General features: G+C 39.9%; 2 protein-coding genes across 2 annotated transcripts in view; one reads left to right on the forward strand and one right to left on the reverse strand.

Annotated features, from left to right (window-relative positions):
• Window positions 1-3,729, reverse strand: part of tp73 (tumor protein p73) — a 36,411-nt gene extending 32,682 nt beyond the window's left edge. Inside the window, exon 1 of the mRNA XM_049581959.1 lies at window positions 3,588-3,729. Within this exon, the coding sequence (XP_049437916.1) occupies window positions 3,588-3,619 (32 nt within the window). The 5' untranslated portion in view covers window positions 3,620-3,729. The remainder of the gene's footprint in view (window positions 1-3,587) is intronic.
• Window positions 189-20,463, forward strand: wrap73 (WD repeat containing, antisense to TP73). Its single transcript, XM_049581968.1, has 13 exons — window positions 189-296; window positions 933-1,010; window positions 1,209-1,361; window positions 3,747-3,863; window positions 13,544-13,616; window positions 14,351-14,454; window positions 14,820-14,906; window positions 15,984-16,118; window positions 18,045-18,122; window positions 18,199-18,301; window positions 18,397-18,522; window positions 18,681-18,872; window positions 19,922-20,463. The coding sequence occupies exons 2-13, from the start codon at window positions 942-944 to the stop codon at window positions 20,032-20,034; spliced, it is 1,350 nt and encodes a 449-aa protein (XP_049437925.1). The 5' UTR covers window positions 189-296; window positions 933-941; the 3' UTR covers window positions 20,035-20,463.
• The last annotated feature ends 358 nt before the right edge of the window (window positions 20,464-20,821 follow it).

Genomic DNA, 20,821 nt, shown 5'->3' on the forward strand with positions numbered 1-20,821 from the left:
TTTGGTAGCTATACACGCGCTCAAACACACGCACACGTTGACACCATTGACACATAAAACAAGCAGAACACAATAATGAACTTCATTTCCCAGAAGGCAAAAGCAGCCGGCAGGCGGATTCTGATTGGACGGCACCGGCAAGTCGTCATCGGCTCATACAAACAAACTAGCAACAGTTAGATCCACAGCCCGTGTCCCGAAGACAATCATGCGAAGAAAAAAACTTTTCTAGACCACTCGTGGGACTTTTCGCTTCACTGAATTACTTGACGACAGCAACACAATTACCATTAGAGGTGAGTTTTACCAATGAGGGTGAAGTTAGTGACGGTTAGCCACCTGCTAAGTTGCTATCAACGTTACATGCTAACGTTAGAACTGAATGAGTCCAGTGACAGCCGACAGCTAACTTTACCATTTGCATGTAAGCTGGTGTTCTCCTCTGTGTCCACCAGCTCGTATATTATGTAAAATACATCGATAGCAAGACGATGGCATGGCAGTGAAGTCGTGATTTAGACTGGGTTTATGTGTGGCTTCATTTTGCTTTAGCTACACTTTAATTGCGAGCCAGCTAGCTAGGCTAACTTAGCTACCTGTAGCTCTGTTCTTTCTATCGAGGCTGTGCCCTGAAACGGACGTTATTCGTTTTACACAGTGCTTCTTCCATAATGACTCGTCTTGCATGAGAGAACTGTTTGTTTGTGTATGTAATGTGTATGTTTACTGTGTGAAGCACGTTTATGTATTGGACTTACGGTGCCATCATGTGTTTACATGTCGAAACTACACCAGTTGATTTGAGTAGGCTGTCGGGCAAAACTGTCCACCTCCCATGCTGTTAGATGTTTGAAGAAACTCACTTGGGCGGTTTAAAAAAAAAAAAAAAAAAAAAAGGGCATGTCATATAACTGTAATTTCCTCCTGTGTAGGAACAAAAGATGAATTTCTCTGAGGTTTTCAAGCAGTCCAACCAACTCTGCAAAGTTTCACCAGATGGAAAATATTTGGTAAGTGTTTTTCTTTTTTAACAATATTTGCAAATGTGTAGTTTTTGCAGTGCCTGTAGTAAAATGCAGTAAAAAATAATACTTTTGCCTCTGATTTCATTCTCATGGTTGGGATGCTACTTAGTTACACACAGATATAAGTGATGTGTGTTAGAAGTTGTATTCTTTCTGACCTGTTTATTGGGCTGTACTTGTCAGGCTACCTGTGTGCAGTACAGGCTGGTGGTGCGAGACGTGAGCACCCTACAGATTCTGCAGCTCTACACCTGCCTAGACCAGATATCCCACATGGACTGGTCTTCTGACTCTCTGTTTGTCCTCTGTGCTATGTACAAGAGAGGACTGGTACAGGTAGGTTATCAGAAAGGGACAGTAATGTAAGTATGTATGTAAATGCCTGGTGGTCAATCACATACTTGGTAGGTTGCAGTCGATGGTACTGGTGATAAAGGTAATAAATTGTCATTTTTGATGAAAGCAAATGTTTTAATCTTGTTCTTTTTTGAGTGTAACTATAACCATTGATCAGACCGTATAAGTTATATAAAGGCATCCTTTCAGGCTCCCTGTGGTAGTCATTTGCCATTAATCTTGGTGTTATTTTTTGACACTATGAATTAAATAATAATTGGTCCAATAAATCATTGAGAGAGGAATCAACAACTAAAATGGTATGTCGTCACAGCCTTAAAAAAACTTTATTATACACTGTTGTGGAAGCAGAACAATATATTTCTTTTGTTTAATGGTACACTCAAAATTTCACAACAAAAGTAACATGTTATATGGTAAAGCCTGTTTCTGGCAGACATTTTCGAAAAGTTCTTTGTCAGAGAATTATAAAGGATTACTTCACCCACAAAATGACAATTTTTACATCAATAACTCACCCGTGTTACGATGAATTCATGGAGAAAACTTTGTTTTTCTTGCATGCCTCCATGGTGAACGAAGAATCCAAAAATGAAGAACATTGTTGATGAATTGTAGTAAAAGGGGGCGGCGTTTATCATTATCAAAACTATATAGGAAAAAACATCTCTGTACAAACTCACACAACTTGTGCTGTATAATCCAAGTCTCATTTATCCAGTCGGCTGTTTAATACTTCCCATTCATATGCGTTTTCACTAAAACTTAGCTATTTTGAACATTTCTACATGAACAGTCTCACGCATGGACGGGTAGGGCACCTGAGAAAGTCCGTGCATTTGAACTCTGCTCATTGGAATGCACGAGCAGAGTTCAAACAAACAGACTTGCTCAGACGCGCTGCTTGTATGTGGAAGTGTTAAAATCGTAAGGTTTTAGTGAAAATGCATGTATTTGTGAAGAACTGAGCATATGACTGGTTAATAGAGACTTGGATTATACTGTACGAGTTGTGTGAGAGTTTGTAAACATATGTTTTATATAGATATATGTTTTATATATAGATTTGCTGCTGTTAAACGTGGCCCCCTTTCACTCCAAATCATCAAGAATTTTCTCCCAATTTTGGATTCTTCGTTCACCTAGGAGGCAAAAAAAAAAAAAAACTTTCCCACAAACGCAATATGTGGTGAATCATTAATCTTACACATGATCAATTTGTGGGTGAAGTATTCCTTCAAGATAAAGAAACATTTTTGAGAGTATGGAAAAGCTACATTATCAATAAATATTTCAATGTATCATTAAGACATTTCAATCTTGATAACAGCATTGGATTGTACATCTATGTGACGTTTTTGTGGCTGTGAAATCAATATTTTATAGCTGTAGTGCTCTCTGGATTTTTCACATAAAATATTGCACTGGACTACTAAAAGGCCATGGTTAATAATAATTCTACATACCCTGTGTCAACAAGTCTTTGAAATAATTTCAGCAAATGCAAAAATCACATTTTCTCTTTCATTTCACTGGTAGTGTTTTGAGTTTGAATAAGTTTTAAAATTTCACTTGAATATGGTGCAGTTGCTTCCAACATGCCCTCTTTTACATCACAGCTGTTTCTTATTTTAGAAATGGTTGAGCGGTTGTTTTGTCATTTTGGTAAACAGTACTTTACAGCACTGTAGATACATTTGGATTTCAGTGTGCGTACTAGTTAAATTTTCATATTGTTAAGTAGTTTTTCAGTATTACTTTGACTAGACGTGTAGACCACACATGATATAAAATGATGCACACCAGAAATCTGAGACCGAGAGGCTGCTGTTTCAAATGAACTCAACATTTAACAAACAATGATTAATGAACCTTATTTAAATGTGACACTTAAGATTCTTTTACACATTTTTGTGTCCTGAATACAGAGACATGCCTTATTTATCGACTTTAGAATCATGCTGTTTAATTATCTTGTGTCCTATAAACTCACATTTACACCAGGTCCTATTTATGTTATAAAATAAAAAATATATATTAAAAAAAAAAAAAATTCTGTTAATAATTTATTCACATTTATGTAAAACAGGGATACCCATTTTTAAAAAAACATGCATTCTAACTGACGGACAGAGTTTGTAATAACAACAATTTCTGCAATGCTACTGTAATGTCACAATGTGCATCATAGGGCAAGTTTCTTACTTTTGAAGGGGTATCCAGCGCCAGTCTTTCATGGTTTCCGATGCTCAACCGTTTCTTACTATTTGAAATCAAGTTTAGAAAGATGCAGCATGTGTGTGAGGGATGTCATCAGTGACGGCTGATTGCTGTTCCTCTGTCATTCTCTGTCTTTCTCTTCAGGTGTGGTCTCTTGAACAGCCAGACTGGCACTGTAAGATTGATGAGGGCTCAATAGGACTAGTCTCCTCACGGTGGAGTCCAGATGGACGTCACATTCTCAACACCACTGAGTTCCATGTAAGTGTGAAGGTGGTGCGTGCATGGGTGCGTGCATTCATGCACACGGAAGTGTGTTTATGCATATGCTTGTCTGGTTTCAACTGTTGCTGGCCCGCAAGGAAGGGGGGACCTGAAAATAGCCAGACACCAGAGCCTGTCTTGACCGCCCCTACACCCCCCCACCTGCTGCATGTATTCAGCCTGATTTCATAGCTCCCCTCCTGTTAGCGTCCTGTCATACATGGGTCTCAAGTACCTCTGGAACATGGGTGCAATGTGTATGTGCCCTTCTAATGTAAGTCTGGTATTTTCTTTGGCAACAAGTCCCATTAATGATGTTCTCAGGTCAACAAAAGTGAAGAAAAAAGCTGTAAAAACCCCACACAAACCAAAAATAAGAAGTAATACAAAAAGACAAAAGCAGGAAGTCTGAAGTACAAAATCAGTAAAAGTTTAAAAAGAATGTTTTAAGTGATTTAATCAGCAAGCCTCAGCTTCTTAGATAGATTATTCCACAAATCTACTACCATATAATGGGTCTTGTTTGGTCACGTGTCTTATATTTAATAAAAAGTGTAGTTGTCTCAATGCAGTGATAATAAATCACAGGTCACAGTTTGGAGGCAACCAGATGAAAGGGAGCTTATTTTGGACATGTCTTTCATACATGGAAACCGAAGTTTGGATTAGTTTACTTCTCAGTGTGTAGCAGCAATCTAATTAACATAATGGCAAACAAGGTTAGTGTGAAATGTGAAGCTGAACTTGACCTGAGCTAAGTTTAAAAAATCTGATATTTCAATACAGCAGTTCTTTACTTTACACATACTGTATCTTTGATAAGCAAATATCAGCCAGTTAATTGAAGGGCTGTACCGAATAGTTCGACACCTCATTCACAATGTTGACATTCAAATTCTAAATCAACATTCAAATGCTATGATGACAGACGTTCAAAGATTAACTCAAAAATCTCAATAGAAGCTGTCAAATGTGAATGTAAAAAATGACATTCAGTACAACCCTAGTACAGTGGCAGAGAAAGAGATTTTTGTTGTACACAGAGAACAGTGAAGGACCCAGAATCAAACCTTGAGGAACACCGCCTGCAAGATTAGATTGAGTCTGGCAGTATAATAGTCATCCTTTTGTGGTGGTCGAGACTAGTGTAGTTTTTCATACCATAGTATTGACTCTCTAATAATACAGGGAGGGTAACCATAGTCATATTTACCACCAAAAATATTTAATTTCATGACTTTAAATGCTCTAAATCACAGTAATGTAAAAGGCACTGTGACTGTTGATTGCTCCTGCCATAACAGGCTTATGACAAAAGAAAGTCAGGAGATGTTGAATGTTGTTTATAACAGCCTGCAGAATGGATCTCAGACTAACAAAGATGTGTTTAGTTCCATTCTACATGTATGCCTCTCTGTACTCCTGGTTTAAATTCACATCATAGTAAGCGCGTGTTGTAAGGGGTGAGAAGCTATAGCAGCTACCCTCGGGCCATGTGGAATATGATGGGGGCACCATGGTGGGTCGTGTCTGTCATGCTGAACCTGACTCCAGGAATCATTTGACAGGTGTTGTGGCCCAACACACAACTGTGTCTGGTCTGGAGAAGGGTGCAGGGAGTGCAAGTGTCTGTGGCATGTCTGCTTTGTGTCTGTCTGCATCTTCAAAAAAAAAAGGAGAAGGATGGAAAAGAGTGGAAGCTTCTTCCCTAAAAAGATATAGCATCTGCATAAAACAGTATAGCTTAGGTCTTCAAAAGTCTGAGTGGCAAGTTCAAACGATTAATATCAAAAGTATTTATTTTTCAAATGTATGTGCCAAATGACCCCTCATAACCAACCTGAACTGCCCAATGTCATTCATTTCCTGAAATGATTAGTTGGTCATAAGAAGAAGAATTGCCAACCGTTGTGAAAATCAATCAGTTGGTTTTTTTTCTAGCAAAAAAGTCTTTTGTCATAGCAGTGCACAGCGTTAATGTTTTTTTTTTTTTTTCACTTGCCCAGTGGAGCAAGTGGGTCAAAAATCTACATGCTCAAAATCAGTCTTTACCTGCCCGAAAACTTGCTTTATTTATCAGCAGTTATCAGATATCAACAAAGACTAAAGTTGGAGTGCCCAAATCCTCTAATGCCACCCAAATAAACTGTTTTCAGCTCATAATCTTTGTCTTTACCTGCTGTCATTTTCTAACAGCCAGATCGGTACTGCATATGTGCACCTCAGCAGACATAAGTAAAAACCGAGATGGCTTACTCCTCAGTTACTTCCATCATTAAGTCTGGGGAAAAAAAACAATGTTAAATTTTTTTTTTTTACTACTTGCCAGATTGGGCACATGAGTTGACAGATTTAACAGACGGATGTGTCACTTGACATCCCCTGAGCAGTCGGACATACATTATTGTGGAGCCCTGCATAGTGAGGTGGAGTTTCGGAGTATTGGTCAAAGCGCGCATTGGTAACACTGGACTTCAGAAAATATTTTCTTACCTATATAGACCAAAGAATTAGTAGAGAAAATAATACTACTACTACTACTAATAATAATAATGTTAATAATAATAGTATAGCTATTTATTATTAGCTATATATACAAGAAATGCAGCACAAAGAACTTTACAGTAAGGGCATTGTAAGCACTGAGTGCTTAACATGAAAACAGACATAATGTACAAGTAGATTAGTCGATGATGAAAATGATTTTTAGTTACAGCCCCATACTAGTGTTCCCTGAAGCACCTCTTCAGGTGTTTGGAGGGGTTTGTTTTTTCTAGCCTTTTGAAGCAGCTGTTTTCATCATTTGTGTTGTTTTTTGAGATAGGTATTCCTGTACTGGTTAGATCACTGGAAAATGATATACAAAGGTCAGATAATGACACTTAACTTCATTTAACCTAACACAAGTCTAACCTTCAAGTCACACTGGGAACAGCAGTTGAATTCTGTTTAAGGAAGCCACTCTAAATCAGTATTTCTGGTCAAGAGCTCTGAGAACAGGGATGCCAAACCCTGACCCAAAATTGTAGACACATTGTTTCTTATTCGTCAATGTCATGGCAAGATTTTTTTTATAAACCACTGATGACCAGCTTTTCTTGGTTGTCCACATCTCAACATCCTCTCGCCTGTGCTGTTGTGCATTAAGAAAAAGTGTTACTCTCTCACTGCCCTTATCACCCAGCTAAAACTAGCAGGAAGATAAGCACTGCATCCTTTGGTAGTTGAGGATGAAAAAGTACTTTAAAAGAGGCAAAGTAGGTACCGGCTCCCACATTGCCAAGGGGCCCACTGAACTTACCTTCACCCCGGTCCAACATTTCATTAAGGCTGTGCCAGACGGGTGTTCATGTCAGGTTTGAATTTCAGCCCCACTCATAAACAGCCTGCTATATTAACTTGTTTAGAGACAGCTGCCTTTGGTGTGGATCGTGCCACCGTGTGTGTGTTTGTCTGTCTGTGTGTCAGTAAATCTGCTTAGCTGGCTGTGTGTGTGTGTCTGGCCTTTTGTAGCATTTGAGGTGAGTTCTTTTTAAACTCAAATTGAATATTTTCAAATCTTTTGTGGGTACACAATACTTTATTTTTAGGACAATGAAAAAGCATATTGGTTTCAGGGACAGCCCTAGACATACTACAGGTAAGCGCCTCTTATCCAGGCAGCTAGCAGCACCCTTAAGCTTTTTCCTGGAACTACTATGTTTTTGGAGTTGGCCATGTTAAAAAAACATTTGCTTTGAAATGTGGGATGGCTCCATGTCACAGATTTAATAGAAAGTCTCATTGCTGAAACCTAGCCCATATATTGTGAGGCTTCACGCAAGTTGTCTCGTGTTTGAATTCCAATAGTTTATCTTAGGACCTCACAAAATGCCACTCACACATCCATGTTAATCCACCTTTACCAGCTGAGGGGTGATAAACTGAGGTTGGAAAAACTCCAGCCAAGGACATCATTGAGCTTGACTTCTCTAATGGTTTTTACATTGTTGGGATGGGATTAGCAATAGCATTCTTGGCTAGTACTGCTGGAGCTTTGCTAACGTGTAGCATTGTTGGCAACAGCGCTACCGGACTAAACTGCAGACGTAGGCAGCTGCCTCACTGCAACATGGGACAATAGCTCGCCCATACCTACGTGTGGAGTGCGAGAGGCTCCAGTTCCTTGGTAGAATCATGACTGTAACAGGAGAAATAGGCTATATTGGTTTGAGATGGCTTCCTGTGTGGAATGCCAGCAGTCTAATCCTCTGCTGACAGATAGGCCTATATGGCATCAAATACACTCTCCCATTTTCTCGCACTCACATAGCGCGCAACGAGAATGGCTGATAGATACGTTTTATTCCAGGTTGCTGTCAGTAACTTTGGTTGACAACTGATAACAGTTATCATGTTGCCCACAGGCTGTCCTGCTAGGAATGTACCCTAATTCTCAGGGTTTTTTTTGTTATGAATACTTGCTAATAGATACTAAGTGGTTGTGATAGATGAAAAAATCATCTTCTTCTTTCTCCACATATTGCTGCATATGAATGAAAACAAGCAATCAGAGCAGAGGAGTCTCTAATGCAGCTGTCAATCATGTCAGTCACTGCTCAGACTGTCAAAGTAGGCAGCACTGATCAAATATAAGTCAAGATTTTGTTACTGCATTATGTATTTCTGGCCTCATTTGCATTCAGAAACATATTTTAGTGTACTGTTTAGCTGTAAAATGACAAAGGTGGTTCTGCCAGTGGGTGGTGGGTGGAAGGCAGTGCTGGGTTCTTATTTTACAGTACATTACATAATGTCTCTGAAAATATTTGAGGCAAGAAATAGGCAGTGCATTAACAGATTCATGTTTGATCTGCGCTGCCTAGTTTGGCAGTTTGATCAAAATTCACGAGCACCGAGTGACATGATTGACAGCGTTACAAACTCCTCAGCTTTGATTGGTTGTTTACGGTGCACCGCAGTCAGTTCTAGGGAATGTAGTTAGAGGCAAAGGAGGAGGAGCAAGGACATGATTTTTTTCACAGACTAACTGTCTCATATAATACTTTGTGGATGTTGTGACAGTTTCAGCAAATATTACAAACAGCTATCTTCATACAAGTGAACAGCTGTAGCCTTAAAATAGAGATGAAGTGGAAAAATGCCCTTTTAACCCTTTTAGATTACATCCTGGACTTTTTTTAACGATATATCCCCCAAAAAATACCAAAAAAAACCCAGTTTCTTTATATTCTTATATCAAAATCACTGTCCGGTTTTCTTCCTGTAAAACAAAATATGTTAGCTATTTCACAACAGGTACCTCAGTCATTCTTTGTCTCTCTAAAATAATGTGGTTATGGGCTGTGGGCTAGAATTTATTCACTTGAGTGGTAGGTGCAATGCATTTTACAGTGGACTGCTTCAGCAACTAATGTTACATGGAGCATACGATGGACTTCGTCACTCTCTCCCTGACATATACTAACATTACTATCCCATTTGGTGACACCATCGTGGCCTCGCTGTTATGACAGGCCCATTTTTCAACAATCAGACCTTTGTTTTCATTTCCAAAACAATGGGGCGAAAGTACTATACCTTCATTCATTAATCTAATTCATTCACTCATTCATCTCTCCCTCATCCTCCTCCTGATGTACCAATAAGAGAGGTGTGTGTGGAGCCAGCAGGCCGCTGTCAGTATCAGGCTGAACTCTAAGCTTACCCTCTTTTAGCAGTCCAATCAAATGCGATGGATTTTCACGTCACCCTCAGGTCCCTAGCCCCCGTCCCTGCTGCTTACCTTTAGTGAGGATACTCCATCTAAAGTGTAGCTCTACCAACTAAGGATCTCATTGCATACCAGCCCACATGGAAAAGCATTTCCCACCTATTTTCTTCATGCTACCCTTCCTCCACCCAGTTTAAAGTTACACTGCCTTTTGGGTCTTGATCTCCCCCGCATCCCCTATGTGGTGGGTTCAAGGCATCTAAGAAGTGTAAGTCTGTTTGTGTTTGAGCAGTGTTGATTATGGTTGCCATGGCACCATGTCTGAGGGGATGTCCAGGAAGCGTGCGGTGAGGTGTTATTACAGGGTCCACACAGCTGGATGTCTTGACCAAACAGGAGGGTCGACACTTCAGCCCAGTTAGGTGACAGACTTGGCCCAGTTCAAATGTCTGTCTGGACACCATGATGAAAGCCTTGTCACCTAAGTAGTTTTAGCTCTGCACATTCTTAAAAGCAAAATACATCAGTAAGACTAGGCTTAAAATTCTATTGCCAAAATATTTTTTTAAAGAATCGTTTGTTATTGTTGTATGCAGGGATCTCTCCAGAATATCTGGCTTTGATGGTGCTAAGAATTTTATAGTATTACTAGATATTGTTCTCACTTCCAGGCTTAAATTGCCCATAGTGGCTAAAATTGTAATTCTATATTTTTTTGTTCAACTTGTGTTCCCTAAAAGAAAAGCGGTGCATGTAACAGTCTTCTTGGCTAGCCTACATAACTATTTCAGCATTTTCACATCTTAAACATCCAAAGCATGATCAGACAGGGCTCTATACACCAGCTTTATATTGGCTTACTGTAAGCTGTAAAGTGTGGTATGAGTGCCATGCATTTAACACCCTTAATGTTGCAGTGTTTTGCCTGCATGCTCTTGATATATAGATTGTTTTTAATGACTGCTGACTGTTGAACTACTATATGTGAAACTACATATCTGTTCACAACACAGTGGCCTGTTAAAAAAGGAATGCAGATGTATACTGTATGTGTCACATGAATGTGTATGATGTATTTGTGTAATGTCATTCTTATCCTGGTATTGGTAACAGTGGTAGTGCAGCTTTCTCTGTGAACGTCTTAACACCCAGGCAACTGTACAGTAGTACAGACCACATTTTCTCTAACAGTTTCCCAAAGACTGTCATGTGACCCTTGTTTCTTGAAGGGCAAGATACCACATATCACCCTTGTCTGTAAGTCAAAATGTGCTGCACTGTTGGCTGAGTGCCACCTGCTTGTATTAGCATTAGTCTTGTTGAAGTGAGACCGGTGTGTATTTGAGTGACTGCTGTCAAAACTTAGCATTAACACATGTGGTCTCTTTGTTATGCCGACTTGTGGTCAGATAGTTATTCTCTGGCACTGCCTCCCATTTGTGGGAATGCACACAACCTGCTGGCAATGCAACTCACTGTTAATTTGTCACACGTGTCTAACATTACTTCTTGGGTACCAAATGGACTGGTCGTATTTTCCTGCCATGTGTCGAGATGTTGTTTTGGATCTGTTAATTTAATATGTGCTCTAGATCTAATTTAATTGGTATAATCTCTTTCTATCCCTGTCAGTAACTGCAACCCTTAAACATATGTGATCGTTCCCTGTGGAAATACACTCCACACACTCAGAGCCCTACAGGGCCATCCATCTAAAGATGGATGGATTCCATGTCAGTGTCACATATCCCTCACAGAGATTTATCCCAGACCTCTTCAAAGACATAAGGCACTGTCCACAGCCGTTAAAGGCCATGATGAACCATGCTGTAGTCTGTATCTGCCCAGCTGATTGACAAAGTCTTTGGCTAAGGAGGAGCACTTAGAGGCCTCAGAAGGCTACTGGCCTGGTTGATTTAGCTCTTATTAGGCTGCTGTTGACACCCAGTCATCACACACAACACTTATTTGATCACAGCCTCACATAAGATCGTCTTACCAAAGACCAGTGGTCAAACTGATCTCACATAGACTAAAGGGTAAGACTTTACTTACTTTACTTTACTTGAAGGTATCTACATAAGAGTGACATGACACTGTCATAACGATGACATGACATGGTCATGAACCTGTCATGAACATTATATACATGTCATAAACGTTTATGACTGCTGTCATTAAGTGTCATTCGGTTTTTGTAATGACAAGTTGACATTGTTTGGGTTGTCTTGATTATGACAACTTGACATTAATCAAAGTGACATTACCAGAAGTTGTCTTTGTCATGACAAGTTGACATTAAATTTGTTTGGGATGTCCTTATAATGACAACTTGACATTAATCAGGATGACATTACCAGAAGATGTCTTTGTCATAACAACTTGACATTAACAAGAAATGCACCTCTTTGTGTTTATGACAAGTTGACATAATGATTATTATTGTTATAACAAACTGGTAATGTCATTCTGGTTAATGTCAAGTTGTCATTATAAGGACATCCCAAACAACGTCAACTTGTCATGACACTTAATTACAGCAGTCAAACGTTTATGACATGTACATAATGTTCATGACAGGTTCATGATCATGTCACTTATGACAGTGTCATGTCACCCTTATGTAGATACCTTCAAGTTAAGTGTTAATGACTAAAGTCTAGTAGAGAGTGTTTTGTCCAAATGGTCATGCAGTTTTCAATGTGGCTTGTAAAACCCCTGTTTGCTTCAAAACCCCATCCCTAATCCAAAATCTACATGTGGTGTCTTGAGTAGATCTATCAGGTGATGGCAGATTTTGTTGTCCGATTTTAGATTGGCACTATTACTGAGTAAGACGGCTGGTAAGTAACAAAAAGCCACAGATGTTTGTATTATGGCAACACTCTTTCTAAATGACAGTTTTTTCACTAGAGAGCAGCAGAGCACCTAAAACTCAAAAATTTTGACAGTAAAACATCCAACTCAGAACATTTATTGATCACAATTCTTCAATAACCACAGTTAAAGGATCCTTATCAAAATATTTGTTTGTGTTGTGTGTCTGTGTTAAAAAAGAATATTGGCTGATATATTGTAATCAGATTTTTTTTTAACTCCAAATCATCAATATATATGTATTGGCCTCAAAAGTCAAGTATTTGTCAGGCACTGACTTCACTGGAATTATATCATATAACCGTGTATGATTACATGTGACAAAAAATGGATTGATTGATGTATTTATGGTCTTTGTACTATCTCGTAGTATGGTGTGTAGACTTGGGCAGTATCAAATTTTTCATAGCTTTCTGAAATTTTACCAGGGTATGCAGTATATGAAGGTAGGAGTGCATGATGCTACCAACCCCTACCCTCAGTCTGGTGAGTTTGCTACTTTCCACAAGCTCTCTTACCTTAAAATTAACAAAAAAAACAAACCCATATTGTCAAGAAAGGTAGTATTCTACCTGTTTTCCTTACTGAACAGATCACTGAGCTTCAGTGCTTTGTTAACTCATCATAAAACACACTTTAATAAAACCCGACAGAAACAAAATAAAACTCACCAAAACTGTCTTAGTAAGTCTTGTTAGTCATCCAGTTAGTCAGGCCAATGTTTCAACAATCATCTGAGTCAGATATGAAAATATTCTTTACCCTTGCGATCTCGCTCTGTTTTAAACTCTCTCACTGTTGCTGGATGCTTGTTTACAGTCCTGTAACATTATCCCAGCTGCCTGTTTCACCACTAGGGACCAGAGACTGACCTCTGGTGGCATGTGCAGTGCACTACGTACAGCGAGTTAATAGAGAGAGGAGCACCTGTATTTTCGACCGTAATGAAAATCATGCTGTCTGGATTTTTTGAATACCCTGGTATACCATGATACTGCCCAAGCCTAATGGTGTACTTGTCATACTTATCACTTGCGAGATAATCCACAGTGATTTTTATTCCCTCTTTCCTCTGGTGCCTTGACAGCTGAGAGTCACCGTCTGGTCCCTGTGCACCAAAGCCGTGTCTTACATCAAGTATCCCAAAGCATGTCAGAAGGGTCAGTATGAAAATGATATTGTGCCATTTATTTTCTTGTGGCTTATGAGTGTATATGTATTACGAGGCGCACCTGAGGGTAGGGCCAGTGGTCCGAGCGCCTCAGCATGCCTCATGAATCACATGCTGGTCTTTACCTTGTGCAGCGACCCTGGGTATGAGGCCAAACTATGGTCCTCTGCTGACAGCTGTGCCCCTCTTCAGTAAATGGGGCATGCTCTTCATAACAGGCCTGTCAGCAGCTTGGGGAAAAATGATTGTCCGTGACTCTCCCCATTTTTTTGCATGCAATACTATGTCCCTCTGCAACTCGTGCACCCTCCAAACGGTCATATAAATAATATGGCCATGATAGTTGCATACCATCAATCTAATGGTGCCAGAGTGTCTGATAATTACAGTAGGTGAAATTAACAGGGGTGTTACATGTTCAGTTATCAGAATAGATAATTGTCCTTTTCTTCTAGCCAGTCTATAAAGATTGTTTTGTCAGAGTTTAAAATAATTTGATTGTCATTCATTTATTCCTTGCTGCTGCTGCCACTAAACCTCCCATAAGGAATCAGCTTTATGAGTGTTGAATAAAGTGGCCAAAAACTCAATATTTAAGCTGTACAAGTTTTCATAGTTTTTTTTAACATAACATTTTTGAGTTGATCTTGGCTGTGAAAGTGTTGTGATAACGTGCCACAACTGACTGAATTATAGCTTACTCGCGCTGTCTTTCACCCACAGGTATAGATTTCAGCAGAGATGGTTGCTATATGGCCTTGGCTGAACGCCGTGACTGCAAAGACTACGTCAGTGTGTTTGTGTGCGACGACTGGCATTTACTCAGGGTAAGTAGGACATTCAAATTATACTTGAGTTTTATGACCATGATTATACATTTGGCATTTGAATAAGCTAAGCAAGCAACAGTAGAAGAAATCTAAATGTAGGTGACCTAAAAGGCATACAGAATCCGCCTGTGACAGTGGGAATATAATTTGGTAAAACATCTCAAACATTATTTGCATTACAGTAAGATTTACAACATACTGTAAAAGCTCTACTGCCGCATGGAGTCCAAAAATCAGTTTTTTAAAAATGCCATTGACCAAGATGGAGCGTAAACTTTCATCGTTCAAGATGCAAAAACTGTTTGTAGTGTTGATGTGTCTTGTAGATTTATTTGATTAAATTTCACTTGACTCTGTCACAGCATTTTGAGACTGAGACACAGGACCTGGCAGGGCTGGAGTGGTCTCCCAATGGCTGTGTGCTGGCGGTGTGGGATAGCTGTCTGGAGGTGAGTCATTTGCCTTAAAGACTTAAAACTTAACAAGAGTGTAGGATAAATTAACTGCCCTGCTAGGCTACTGTTTCACATGTGTCACACTTGGACACAGAAACTGAAGCTGCTGGCTAAGAGTGGTCAGTTGAGAGCTGAATACTAGTGTAGGAGTGCATATCTCAATAAGTGCAAAGTCTCGGTATGTAACATCCTAACATGTCTGAGATAAAAGAACAACTGAAGTCATAGTGCAAAGTCCCCTTGCAGAAGCATATATTTAAAATTAAATAAGATGAGACATATGTTTTTGCTTGTTACCGGTGTCAGTATTGACTTAAACAATCTAGCACATTTAAGTGTACCTATGTAAAGAAAATACATGAATTAGAAAATGAAAGGAAATGATTTCCAACATTCTTTTATTGAACAAATTAACAACTGAACTGAACACAAAAGGCACCAATAAAGATAGAAGTGTAGCAGTTTTCTACTGATGCTCTTTTTCAACAAACTCAAAGAATCCCTGAGCGTCTGGATGTTCACAGTAAATGTTCCTCTCTGGTATTCACACCTTCGTCTGCACTCATCTTGTCAGACTTTTGTCCTTCAATTATACAGAGTAGCACAACCATACATGTCCAATATCCCTCACTGGCACGCGTGCAGATTCTGACAAATGAGACCACGCCTAACGGCAAGGGCTTCGTCTGATTGACCAGAGAGTTAACAGCAGACAAAATAGTGCCTACAGACACAATGTAATTTTGTAATGTTACAGCTGTATTCAGTGTGCAGTACAGTCTTTTGCGATGTGATTATCATGCAAGTTGACATCTCAAGATAAAAAATACATCGTGCAGCTCTGCAATTTAGCACTAGCAACAGAAAACCAGAAACAGAAATCTTGGCGCCCAATCCTATAGAAACAGATCTGTACCGTAACACTTACTGTCCCTTTTTATTTCTAAAGGAACCACCATTTTATTTTGAGAGCTCCTTACTCACAAAGAACACTTGACTGAGCCTAGTGGAGATATAAACAAGATGAATAAATAGTGCTGTTGCTTTCATGTGTGTGTATTATCCCCACAGTACAAAGTGTTGCTGTATTCTCTGGATGGCCGGTTGCTGTCAACCTACAGTGCATATGAGTGGTCGCTGGGTGTCAAGTCTGTGACCTGGAGCCCCAGCAGCCAGTTCCTGGCCATTGGCAGCTATGATGAAAAAGTATGGACAAAGTCTTGGCTTACGACACTGAAAAATAAGTAGAGATGCACCGATATGGATTTTTTCCACTGATACCGATTACAGATAATTACCTGCTTCCCATGGCCGATAATCGATACGATGAGTGATAATTTTACATTTTTGTATTTTAAGAAGAAGTGTATAACCTGTAGTTTATGTTCACCTGAGGGTAAGAAAGGCTGAGATGTAGTGAGAAAATATGGGTGATTTCATATTCCATAGCTCTGGCTGAACCAAATCAAACTGACATCACTATTTGCTAACACGACGAAAACAAGGAACAGTTTTGACTCCTCCATACCTGCCAACATTAGGCTCCGAAAAAGAGGGAGATCTTCTGGGGTATTGTTAAATGGCCTACCCTTAACGCCTCTGCCCCCATATAACCCTACACTACAGATGAACATAATAAATACAAGGATGTGAAAGTAAAATGACTTTTAATCAGTATTAAATTTATAGTTAATGGAGAGAGGGAAATTATGAAGCCCAGTGTTACTGTGTAATTCTCTGATGTATCAGTAAAGTGTATAAACTACACTGCAGACTGGAGTCTCTACTAACAGAGACAAACAGTGACAGGCGACTCATATGAACATCGGCAGATCCACGTTACATCTGGTGTATTAAATGTTTATATCATCACACTGCATTTATATAAACACATGTAGGCGCCATCTCGCCATCCCACAATAGACTAACCTACAACTACTAAGTAGTATAGCGATGCACTACAAACATGCAGCAGTGTCTCACACACACAGGCAGCCAGAACAGTAATGAATGATACCAACAGAGTCGATCCTTTAAAAGCTTGGTGTTGGATGTAAGCCGCTGCTGCTAATTAGCTCATGCTAACACTCTGGAGACGGTCCTTCAGCACTGCGTCTAACCTGTGTCGGGCAGTCGGAGATCAAACCCTCGGCGCAATCCTTTTGTCTTTCTCTGGAACTGTGAAAGATGTCCATACTGCGACATGTTTTGCCCTCTAGACAGTGTGTTGCAGTTGTTGTTCTTCTCTGTTTATTGGCAGCTCGCAAACCAAGTTTAAAGGTACATGTACTGCCACCCACTGTGTCAGGTGTGTAAATCCTGCCTTAGTTAAGTCAATGAAAGCAGTCTGGCTGCATATTATCCACACTATTTATCAGCTATAATTTTAATTATTGGAATAATGCATCATAATTAAAAGGTCCTATAATCGGCCCGATATGTATCGTGCATCCCTACAAATAAGATATCACATTACAGCTTGACACGATGTTAACTGCAAGTAATAAATGTAAAGCCATCTATCTTGAAAGAGTGCTCCACTGATTCGGAATTTCTTTTCTCTAACATTGTCAGACTCACCATGGACGGTTTTTAAAGAACGGATCTTTTTTTCTTTTGCTCACCTCTCTTCCGTGTCAAAAGCAATTACCTTTATTACCCACAATGCAACTCAACCGCCAACAGTTCAGTCAGATATTTGGATGTTCTGTGCTAGCAGCAGCTAAGTCTCAGGCAGAGATGAGGAGCGGACCACAGGAGTCTGATAAGATCACTTCTTTCTAACTCCACACCTTTGGATTTTTATCCCTTTTCAAACTTGTAGCCTTCAGCCCCAGCTGAACTCAGGTCACATCTCTTGAGGCAGTTTGTAAGACTGCGCAGCTCCATCTTGAGCCACAAAAGTCTTAAAACAACTTTTTTTCAGATATGCAGTTGTCTTTCCCAAGACCTGTAAACAGACTTTGATGTGTAAAATTGGTGGAGTTCTCCTTTAAGAAATCGATTCACTCTTTTCTGCATATAAAGAATAATATAAACTTAAAGTGTCAAATATGTTTAGATGGACTGGATTTGTTGCATTATCAATATCAGCACAAAATAAATGACAAGACTTTATTACCCTCATGTCAGGTGCGCATCCTCAATCATATCACATGGAAGAAAATCACACAGTTTGAGCACCCAGCAACCGTCAACAACACAAAAGCAGTGAGTATTTTTCAGCAGTCATGATAAGCCTTGAAGGCATTGCAGATCAGTTATTAGCTGTTTGTTGTATCTCAAGGTTGTGTACAAGGAAGTGGAGAAAAGGCCAGCTATTGGCAACGATGACCTATCGCTACACAACATCACAATTGGCACCACCCTCTTCAACACCCAGAGTAAATGTATGTCAGATTTTGACATCATTAAAAACATATTCTAAAAGAAGTGTCTGACTATAACTACTAAAACTTTCATTCATTGTGGTTGCCTACTCCAGACGAGATCTGCCCACTGCCTGTCCAAATTCCTGTCGTCAAACCAGACCCAGACCGAGCCAACCCCAAGATTGGTGTCTCTACTTTGGCATTCAGCTCAGACAGCCACTATATAGCCACCAAAAATGGTAAGACTTCACAGCTGTTCACGTTTACCTTCATTGTGAACTCGAGAACCCAAGCTGTATTATCATCAGCTTAAGGGTTAACTTATTTTTGCTGCAATGCTAGTGTTCTGTATGCTGAGACTGACTGTGAGTGTGTATCTGTGTTTTTCTGACCTTAGACAACATGGCCACTGTTGTGTGGGTGTGGGACATGCAGAAGATGAGCCTGGAGGCTGTGCTTGAGCAGACATCAGCTGTGCGTTGCTTTCAGTGGGACCCCCGACGCCCCCGGCTGGCACTGTGTACAGGCAACACAAAACTCTATCTGTGGTCCCCGGCAGGCTGTGTTTCTGTCCAAGTCCCCACTGAAGGTAATGTGCCTGGTCACGAAGAGTTTGAACTGTCGTGCAGCTGGAATACACAGCTCCGTTATGGTGGAGAAGAGGGCCAGTCCTTTCTAATGTCTCTGTCTAATGTTTAACCCTAACAATGGTCTCACACTGGACATGTAAGAGCCACATTTCCGTGGATTGCTACCTTTTTCCCTTTGGCAGCCATGTTAACTAGTTGGGCTGTTCGGTTGTGGGCCAGCTCACAATCTGCAGAGATAGTCCCGGCGTCTGGTCTGTTTTGTTTTTTTTTCTGTGCACTGTGAGCAAATCTGGTGAGAAAACACACTGATAATCCATCCTGAACAATTTATATATATTAAATATGATAGAAATTATCTGATTTTCATAAATGATAAAGTATGCTTCCACATATTTGTGATGTATCTAAACAGAGAGCACAAAAGATAAGCAGACACACACACACACAGTTCTACACCTAATTAGAACAGAGCAGAGGAGTAAAATTGCTTGCCGATCGCTGCAGAGAAATGAGCCTCTGGTGTGAACAGCAAAGTGGCTGCAAGACAACTTACATCTCACGGTGCTTCTGTGTCCAGTACGAACATGGTATAACCCAGCTGCACAAGGCAACTTCTGCATGTTGGCAGCAAGAGGTCAATATTTCAGCTTTTAAGACCAGCAAACCTGGAGCTCATGAGATATGACATTGGCTCGATCCCAGTGAAAAGCAAGGCCTGGGTTAAGTTGTTTTTCATTTTCAAATTGTTCCTTCTCGTGCAAAGGGAAGATATCTCACCAGTGATTCAATGTCAGAATTTACATTGCAAACAGATCAAATCTGTGGTATCTCAATTTTTACCGTCATGACACTCATCTGGGTTGCCAAGTAGAAAACAACTCAAGAAATGAATTGAAAATGTCAGAATTAATAAAAACTTTTTTGGGGGCTTATGAACTGAATGTTTTATGTGGATCCTTAAGCTTCACAATGATTTTTTTTTTCACCTTTATTCTGTGTACCTGTAGATGCATTGTCATCACACTTGCCCTTTTCTCCATCCTGCCAGGTGGTTTCCAGGTCCAGTCACTAAACTGGCACTGCAGTGGAGACTCACTGATCCTGCTTGGGAAGGAGCAGCTGTGTTTGTGCTACATGGACACTGACCAGGAGGACAAGTAAAACACACAGCACAGGTCTCGAGAACAACTGGATTACAGTTCTGCTTTATCTAGCCTTACACACTAGGCCCGGAATGTGTTATGGTGAAGCCGAGAGACTGGTGGGAACACTCCTCAGAATCCCTGCACATGTTGAACTGTAGCTGCTTGCCAAGTTCTCAAGGCCCTCAGTGCAGGTTACAGGGATGTTCCTTTTCTAGTCAAGTTGAAACCTATAGAAAACCTGCCGTGGCATTCCTCCACAGAGATGTAGAACAGATAAATATCACTTTTTAAATAACCAAATGCGTACTTAAGCACTTGTTTCAAACACTGTGAGAAGATAGAGTTTACAGACTTAAATAGAATTCACTGTACTTTTAGTTTTAAGTATTTTGTATGTGTTTAATCTTGAAATTTGTAATTATTTTGAATAAATTTTGTAATAAATAACGCAGCTTAAGGCGAGTTACTAAAATTTGTGCATCTAAAGCTCTCAGTTTATCAGAACAGTTTTTGTTCTCAGTTCAAGCAATACTAAAAATATAAGGACTGTATTATTTGGCCTTCAGGATGCTCCAGTTGATTATCCACCAATCTTTATCGGACGATACTTGCCCTAAATAGTTTGATTGGTGAAATTTATAAAGGTCCATCAGATGAGCCGATAAAATGGCGCAAAACAGCCGAGACAGTTTGTCTACCCTTCGCTAGGCCTGTTTCTCAAGGAAATTCCTTGTGGAGGGACACAACCAAAACATTTCCACACCAGGTGAAGGTCATCAGCATCAGCTGCACAGCTTCAAGCG

Source organism: Epinephelus fuscoguttatus, linkage group LG7 (genome assembly GCF_011397635.1).
Source record: "Epinephelus fuscoguttatus linkage group LG7, E.fuscoguttatus.final_Chr_v1".
NCBI lineage: Eukaryota > Metazoa > Chordata > Actinopteri > Perciformes > Serranidae > Epinephelus > Epinephelus fuscoguttatus.

Coding starts and splice junctions, on each gene's coding strand:
- wrap73 (XM_049581968.1), top strand. CDS start 942: ATGAATTTCTCTGAGGTTTTCAAGCAGTCCAACCAACTCTGCAAAGTT. Junction 3,864..13,543: donor TCAACACCACTGAGTTCCAT/GTAAGTGTGAAG, acceptor GTGCCTTGACAG/CTGAGAGTCACCGTCTGGTC. Junction 18,302..18,396: donor CTTCAACACCCAGAGTAAAT/GTATGTCAGATT, acceptor TGCCTACTCCAG/ACGAGATCTGCCCACTGCCT.